At 43.2% G+C, this 8,936-nt stretch overlaps 1 protein-coding gene and 1 long non-coding RNA gene across 2 annotated transcripts in view; one reads left to right on the forward strand and one right to left on the reverse strand.

Annotated features, from left to right (window-relative positions):
- Positions 1 to 616, reverse strand: part of LOC129392562 (uncharacterized) — a 42,612-nt gene extending 41,996 nt beyond the window's left edge. Inside the window, exon 1 of the long non-coding RNA XR_008618684.1 lies at positions 528 to 616. This is a non-coding gene — a long non-coding RNA (uncharacterized lncRNA). The remainder of the gene's footprint in view (positions 1 to 527) is intronic.
- Positions 483 to 8,936, forward strand: part of METAP1D (methionyl aminopeptidase type 1D, mitochondrial) — a 91,993-nt gene continuing 83,539 nt past the window's right edge. Inside the window, 2 exon segments of the mRNA XM_024122345.2 lie at positions 483 to 789; positions 792 to 869. Of these exon segments, the coding sequence (XP_023978113.2) occupies positions 483 to 789; positions 792 to 869 (385 nt within the window).

Below are 8,936 nucleotides of genomic sequence, written 5' to 3' on the forward strand. Positions count from 1 at the left end.
AATGGAAATCTGCCCCAGAATGCAGATAAGAGGAACAGCGAATTTGGTAAAAATGGACACTGTCATCACTAGGGATACATCAGCTCCCTCACTTGATTCATAACTGGCCTTCTGTAGGCTTCATCTTTCGGCAGCGCAATTGGCAGACGTCAACCTCTCATTGTTAAAAGTCAAATTTAGGATTAAGACTCCACTTAATACCACTGAGCTCGAGGTGTCCTTGGGGAAGGAGAAGTCCTCTGAATATACCCACTGTGGTACCCAGAATAGATTTTGCAGCTGCACACAGATCCTGTCTTGTCTGTTGTCTCTGCTGAGTAATGTAGATTCTGGGACAGCAAAGGGGCAGCTGGCGACTTTGAACCAAATTTTACCTTTCAACTGAATCCAGGGAAATAATTTGCAACAAAGGGCAGACGATGCAAAGTGCTATGTTGAACGCTAGATTGTGCTTTATTTTTTCCTCCCAACTTTACGTTTCCATGCACCAAAATGTTGATGCTACAAATATTGGATACCACGCTTACCTGACAGGCTTCTTCCATCCCACCTGGGCGCGGGGGCTCAGAGCGAGCGCGCAAACCGCAGCTGGAGCCCGTCTCTCGCGGCCGGAGCGGGCTCGGCCGGCCGCGGGTTCCCCTACTGGCCCCGGTGCCCGAGCCGCTCCGCCGCCTAGGCTCCCGCAGTCAGCCCCCGGCGCGCACGCGCACTCCCGCTCTCCCGACCTCGGCGCCTCGGGTCTTCGCCACGGCTGCGACTGGACGGCTCCAACGGGCGGGGCGGGGCGAGGGGGGGGGCGAGAGCTCGCGGCCACGTGACCGACGCCAACATGGCGGCGCCCAGCGGCGTGCACCTGTTCGTCCGTAGAGGTAAGCACCTGGAGGACAGCCCCGCGGGGCTTCTCACTGTCGCTCACTGGCTACGCAGTCGGGTTCAAATGAATAGTCGTCCGCGATCAGACATCTCGGCGCACACGAATGTGCTTTCAGTTCTGCGGACACACGCAGACACACGATGACACATTGCCACAGGAACATACCCACAAGTGTTCATTTGTCACTTGCCTAGATCACGTCACTGCGTGGCATCTATTTGCAGTCCCTCCTTGAGATTTATGGGACATTGTCTGAGGTTTCCTTCGCCCACGTCAGTTGTGTGATTGCTGTAGCAAACTTTTTTATTCCTGGGGCGGAGCGATGAACCTGCAGTAACTGAAATGCGCCTGGACACCCAGTTGCCGCAGAGAAAGCAACTTGTATCCGTTGGCATGATACAACACGTCTTTTGGGGAACTTGCAAAATGTGATTATTCTCTTCCATTGACTTAAAGTTAAGAAGAGGAGAAATTTTGTCTGGCTAGCTTTCAGTAGGTGTTACTCTTGTGTGAGTGGTGAGATTTTAGTAAATGTGCAAGTACTTTTGCAGGTGAATCTTTGTTGGATTTGAACTGGTTTCTGAATCGTTGTTGGAAAGAACTAGGAAGTAGTTTCAAGGATGGGGGAAAAGGGAGTTAAAATATTTTCAAGGACTGTTTAGGTTTCAGGCATGTAGGAACAACAGTCCTGTGAGGCAAATATTATTTTCACAGTAAATAACTACCGTTTATTAAGTGCTTTTGAAGTACATGATACTGTGTTAAGCACTTAACATATGCTAGCTACCTTTTAAAACCCAGTGAGTTAGGCATTATTCTCTGCTGATGAGAAAAGTGAGACAAAGAGGTTAAGTAATAAGACTAAGATTGCACAGATTGTAAGAGGCAAAATGGGCATTTGAATATGGCACTGATTTTTTTTTTTTAAGTGCTCATTCCTCTGCCCTGCATGGCATGGTCTCTTCACAGAAATCAGTGTGCAAAGTTCAGATGAGACAGGACAAGTATGATCAGCATGTGTGAGAAGTAAAAAGGAAGATGTTTTTAGAGAGGAAGGAGGTTGGTAGGCAGACCTCAGTCTTTCAGTGTAATACAGTGTTAGTGGAGATGACTAAGGAGCCACAGGGAGATATGAGGTGAGAGATGTGTAAAGGGAAGGTGATGTAGGCAGTATTTTGGACTGGTTGGAAGGGAGAGTGGAGGCCAGTGTGAGAGTACCGCCTTGTGAAAAGAGCACCAATTTACATCTCTTAAGATCTGGGTTCCATTCCAAACTGTTTACTAATCAAGTTACTTTTTTTCTGTTTCCTCTTTTGACAAGAAATAATGGCTTTTAGACTTCTTTTTTGTGCACTGCAGGTAATGGTGAAGAGGATCTGGGCAGATAGTCAAGGTAGAGGAGGAGCCAACCCACACACACACACGTGTTATATACACACACATATATGTTTGCATATGTATATAATCTCTTTGCAGAGTATAGAAATAACATATTCATCTTTTTTGTCACTTATGATTTTGACAAATGGTGGTTCAGACAATCTTGGAAAGAGCTATTACAGAAATAGCTATAGTAACCCATCCCACTATACCCCACAAGAGGGTTATCTTCTGATTAGAAGAGGGAGGGAAAATATGTCATCAGGAAGAGATTTAGTGATAGGGAAAGGCCCCTTTATGGGCTATTCATAATTACTTTTATTATGCATTGCAGACAGGTTGTCCTGTACCACCTGCTCTCCGCCCCCCAGGGTTGAAAATGAAGGATAAATTTATGAAGGGTCCTCTCTTTTCCCTCTTCCTCCTTTTCACCCTTTTAGATTGATGTAAATTAATCCACTATAAGGCTTTATGTGCCAGGATTTATCATCAGCATCTATGTTCACCTTTTCCTCTTGGAAAATGGGAAGAAGAGATTTTTTTTTAAATTTATTTATTTTTGGCTGCGTTGGGTCTTCGTTGCTTCACGTGGGCTTTCTCTAGTTGTGGTGAGTGGGGGCTACTCTTCCTTGTGGTGAGCGGGCTTCTCATTGCAGTGGCTTCTCTTGTTGTGGAGCACGGGCTCTAGGCGCGCGGGCTTCAGTAGTTGTGGCACGCAGCCTCAGTAGTTGTGGCACGCAGGCTCAGTAGTTGTGGCTCGCAGGCTCTAGAGCACAGGGTCTGTAGTTGTGGCGCACGGGCTTAGTTGCTCCGCGGCATGTGGGATATTTCCAGACCAGGGATCGAACCCATGTCCCCTGCATTGGCAGGCAGATTCTTAACCACTGTGCCACCAGGGAAGTCCCAGAAGAGATTTTTTAACCTCTTAAGAAGGGCATAAGTTTTCTCTGATGACTCTCCAGCTCACTGTAGCTTTAATCACAGTACACCCTCTATATAGTAGTTACCTACTTCCTCTCTCCATCCCCACTCCTAACTAGATTGTTAATTCTTGTTGAGCAGGAACGGTGTCTTATCTATACGTCTATCTTAATAAGCACAGTACCTGGCTCAAGAGCTTACTGAATTGAGAGGCTGGTAAGACTTGTTCTCTTCTGAGGAATTCCCTGGCGGTCCAGTGGTTAGGACTGGGTGCTTTCACTGCCGAGGGCATGGGTTCAGTCCCTGGCCAGGGAATTAAGATCCCTCAAGCCCTGCAGCTTGGCCAAATTTGTTCTCTTCTATCATGGGCTAAGGGATGGGGGGAAACTCTTAAGTAGTGACACTGGAAAGGGGAGAGGATGGATTAGTCTCTTGGAAGGTAGAGAGAAGGTAACAAGAGCCTTTTAGGGATGAAGGTACTCCTGGTATTAGCACTGACACTAAATCCCTGATCACGGTACAAAACCCCTCCCCTGGGACCCCAGGAGCTCTCTCCTTGCTTAATCTCTCACTCCTAGTTCCCACTTTATTAGAATTTTTGTTCCAGCTCTCGAAGCTGGCACATAAGATCCTTTGCCCAGTGAGTATGGGAAGGAATGGTGAAGGCAAAGAAGGGGGCGTATTTTCTCTTTTACACTCTTGTTCCTTTTATGAGCCAGTCTCTCCTGGCTTGCCTCCTGTTTCTCTGATTTTCCCAGACTTCCACTAGGCTCTTCTTCTACTTCTAGGTTTATAAATATTAGTGTTCCCCAGGATTCTGTTCTAAGCCCTCATCCCTGTTTCCTCTCTTTGTTGTCAGCAATCAAATTGACCTACCTCAATGACTGTCAAATCTATACAGTTTTTAAAAATCAACAGAGTATCCCATGGAACTGAGCACCAGGTCTGAATGCCAGCTCTCTGTTAGGTATCTTTTCCTAGATGTCTCACAGGCCCTTTAAGCTCAACAAGTCCATTATGGAAATGAATATTTCCCTACACATCTGCTTCTCCACATATATACTCTGTCTCCATTAATGGCATCGCCATCCAGGCAGTACCTAAGTGTAAGTATTTAAGGGCTTTTGGTCCCCACCACTGCCTTCAGTGTCTGTGTCCAGTGACAGACTGGATGCCTCCAGTTTTCTGCATGGTATGGGTATAATTCTTTACCATCCCTTGTAACTGGTTTCCACCTCAGTCCATCTTCTTCCCCACAACCAGCTGTCTTTCTAAAATTCAGATCTGATTATGATGCTTCCCTACTAAAAAAAACTCTGGGGACTCTTCATTGCTGGGATAGTCTGAATCCCTCAGCATCGAAGGATAGCACCATCTCATTCTGGCCTCAGTTGACCTTTTCAGCCTCAGGTCCTGCCAGTTTCCTAACGTCATATCTCTGCTAAGGTCTGCCATTGTGTACCTCCTTGATTGCTTTGCCTGCAATGTTTTCTTTCACCCAGCAAACCATTCATCCTTCAAGGCCACACTTAAATGCATCTCTCTTTTGAAGCTGTATTTACCTCTGCCCAGGCTAAACTAACCCAGTCTGCTTACATAGCACTCAGGGCATGCCATTATCACAACACTTATTACCCTGTATCAGAGTATGCACACTTATCTGAAAAGTATTTGTTTACACCTCCATCTCCCTTGCTAGAATGGGAGCTTCTTAGAGACAAGAATCTTATCTTCTTCATCTCTGTCTTCCCAAAACCTGGCATACAATGTGTGCACATAGTAAGTACTCAGTTTCATAACCAAATGAAAGACCTTTCAGACTGCAACCTCCTGTAGAAACATTTGTTCACAAAAGTTATATGGTAGGCCTAAAGAATAATTTATCTCAAAATGTCAGTTTTTCTTTTTTGCGGTATGCGGGCCTCTCATTGTTGTGGCCTCTCCCGTTGCGGAGCACAGGCTCCGGACGCGCAGGCCCAGCGGCCATGGCTCACGGGCCCAGCCGCTCAGCGGCACGTGGAATTCTCAACCACTGCACCACCAGGGAAGCCCCTCAAAATGTCAGTTTTTGTCATATGACCGGCCTAGTTAGTGACTTTATTCCCTGCTCCTCCCTTTTATAGTCCATCTCCCTCCAAGATTAATTTAAGGCAGTGTTACTTCTGTATACCTTTTTGGGCAACTGTGAGAATTCCAGGTAATTTGAGTTGTGAGTCAGACTTACTGGAGATAATTAGAAAAAAGAGGTTGGGAGGGGGAAGGGAAGAAATCTAAAAGAGAAGTGCTTAAGGCTTAAGCAGTGTAGTCATGGGAGAGATGAAGGAAGCTGATGGAAGTAAACCCTTGGACCTAATCACTATCCTGCTGTCCTTCCACAATCCATGTGGAGGGAACTAATGCCAGTGAGAGGAGAGCGGGAAGATTGTGGGCAAGTCCAGCAGAAAGTCTAAGAGAGGCACAGTTGGTGGGTGTGTGAAATAGTTTGGCCTTTCCAGAGGGCTGTGTGGCAATGTGTATCAAGGTGTAAGGTATACATACCTTTTACCTAACAATTCTGCTTTTAGGAATTTATCCTGAGATAACAATAGGATGAGTGTACACAGATGGATAAATAAGAATGTAACTTTATGATAATGGTAATTGGGAAATATTCACCATAATCTGAAATGTCCATTGGTAAGAGAATGACTAAATAAATTATAGTTTATCCATGCAATGGCATGCTGTGCAGCCATTAAAAAGATGATGTAGATATACTGTAGACTTAAAAAGTCATGGACATGCATAGAGGAGAAAAGGCTGGTATAGAACAGTAAATCCCACTTACATAAAGTTTGTATCTTTGTTTCCTTATATGTATATATGCCCAAAGAAATATCTAGCAGGATGCTCACCCAAGTGTTCATAGCTGTTATTTCCAGATGATGAGATTGTACTGATTTTTACTTTCTTTATAATTGATGTGTTTGAATTTTATACATTGAGAAGATAGCATTTTTATTTTCCAAACCTTTTTTTAAAAACTGTATAAAAGAAAAAACCAACCAAGAAAATACAAAAGATATCAAATGTTTGAATGGGACCAGACCCAAGGGAAAATTTTCTTTTACTGTACATATTCTCTGCAACAAAGCAAAATGTCTGTGTAATTTATAATATAGGAAGGGAACACCTTTAAGATTTCCATGATCAAGGAATGGTAACTGGAAATTACTTATATATACTCATTACTGTAATTTAAGATGCATATAATGCTACTAATATTTTATTATTCTTGTCTTTTTTTAACAAATGTACAAATTTTTACAAGTGCTTTTGTTCATTTGTGACTCTAAGGCCATAGATTCTTCCACTAAGAATTTTCTTATGATAGTGGTTTTTCAAAAATTTAACCTCCAGGTAGGGGAGGGGCTATTTTACATAATAAATTAGGTACTTTAAACTTTTGTCAACTGACCTGAGATCCTTACTGTTTTGTATAGCTTCAGTAGGAAAATGTATCCTCAGTTTCATCAAACCAACTTAGAAATCAACTTTTGGGATGCAGGCCATGGATGATTTGGAAAATATCAATACTATTAATAAGGAGCTTCCTGTGACTTAAACTCTATTCATGTTGATAGCTGAGAATGGAGATGGATTTTTGCTATATGATTTTTTTTAACAAGTACCTTAATACAAATACAAATAAACTCTGTTATGATATGGCCTGTTACTACATAAATTAAAGCATACTTAACAATCAAATCATGACCCTGAATTCCCTAAAGTCAGACTTGTCCCTCAAGCCATGTGTGCTCTTATGTTTTCCCTCTGCTTGAAATAGCTTTCTATAACGCATAGTTCCTGTCTCCCATTGAAATTACGAACTTTAATACACAGTACAGGGCATGTAGACCCTCAATGATAAATGCTGTGCAGTCATTAACCAAAAAAAAAAAGATGTTGACCTCTATTTGTTGACATGGAATGATATTCACAACATATATTATTTGGAAAATGCAAGTTATAGAGCAATTTAATATAATCTCATTTTGTGAAATCAAATACTGATATATCCATGTGTGTCAAAGTGTAGAACATACAGAGAGAGAGAGAGAAAGATAGAGAGAATGGCATTCACCTACATAAATATTCACAGTTTTTATGAAATGTTCACTTTCCCCAAGCATTGGGAATCTTTGAAAATGCAGAGTGGATGCTATGTATCTTTGGGAATTTGGCAAGAGGGGAGGAGAATAAGATATATGCAAATCTTCATTTGAACATTATCTTGTTTTTCAGTTAAAACAGTTTTTTCTTGTAGAGATTGGATTTTCTTTTTTAGCTTTTGAATGTGCAGAATTTCAAACATACAGAAAAGTGGAGAAAGCAGTACACACCCATCACCTAGTTACAATAGTCATCAATTTATGGCAGCTCTTGTTTCATCTTTACCCCCAGCCACTTCCCCTCCCCAAGCTGGATTATTTTGAAGCACATCTCAGATATATAATTTCATCTGTAGATTTTTCATTATGTATCTTCAAAAGCCAGGAGCCTTTAAAATTTTCTTCATATATTGCACTTATCAGTTCTAGAATTTACATTTGGTTCTTTTCTTATAGTTTCCATTTCTGTGTTGAGGTTTCCCAGCTGTTTACTCACGTCCATCTTTTCCTCTAAGTACTTGTACATACATATTTATAACAGCTGTTTTAAAGTCCTTATCTGTTAATCTGTCATCTGGGTGATCTGAGGGTCTTTTTCTGTTTTATTGACTTTTTTTTCTTGACTGTGGATCACATTTTTCTGTTCTTCATATATGTAATTGTATATTCTTCCCAAGTGGATAATACCTTGTGGAGATTATGCTGTTCTGCCAGGCGTGGTTTTCTTCTTTGGTAGGGTGGATCTGTTTGTTTTGCTTAGTCCTAGAGTGTGGCTCTTACTCTAGTGCAGAGTTCAGCAAACTTTTTCTATAAAGAGCCAGATAGTAAATATCTTAAACTTCTGTGGGCCCTATCGTCTCTACTGCAGCTACTCAAGTCTGCTAATATAGTACAAAGGCAGCATAAACAGTATATAAACAAATGAGCATAGCTATATTCCAATAAAAGTTTATTTATAAGAAAGACAGTGAGCCGGGTTTGGCTCACAGGTCTTAATTTGCCCACCCTTGCTCTGCATGTGCGTGGTTCTTATTCCACTGAGGGCCCAGTTGATCTTTCTGGTCCCAGTTGAATGACTGTGGGGCTCAGTGAGGTCCGTCTACTCGGGTTGGGCTAAGACTTCAACTTCTCCCAGCCCTGCAACCTCTGGAATCTCTATTCAGCTCTCAGCCTTGCACCAGCCGCTGTCTGGTAGGCCTTGTGCCTCTCTGTTTCCCAGAACCCTCAGTACCGCACAAATTCCAGCTGCTTCAGCAGCCAGCCCTCAGCTCTCTGCCTCCCTAAGTAAACAGTGAGGGGCTGTGCTTGGCTTGGGCTCCATCTCCCAAGGCCACATTTGGGACGGTTTCCCCAGGCAGAACACTGGAGCCAATCTGGGCTCACCTTGTGTACTTATTTACCCCCAAGGTTCACTGTCCTACATTGTTCAGCAGCCAATGCCAAAAAATAGCTCCTTCACGTTTTTTTTTTTTTTTTTTTTTTGTTAGGTGGGCCGGCCCCTCTGCTGCGGCCTCTCCCGTTGCGGAGCACAGGCTCCGGACGCGCACGCTCAGCGGCCATGGCTCACGGGCCCAGTCGCTCCGCGGCATGTGGGATCCTCCCAGACCGGG

Source organism: Physeter macrocephalus, chromosome 2, assembly GCF_002837175.3.
Source record: "Physeter macrocephalus isolate SW-GA chromosome 2, ASM283717v5, whole genome shotgun sequence".
In the NCBI taxonomy this organism is placed as follows: domain Eukaryota; kingdom Metazoa; phylum Chordata; class Mammalia; order Artiodactyla; family Physeteridae; genus Physeter; species Physeter macrocephalus.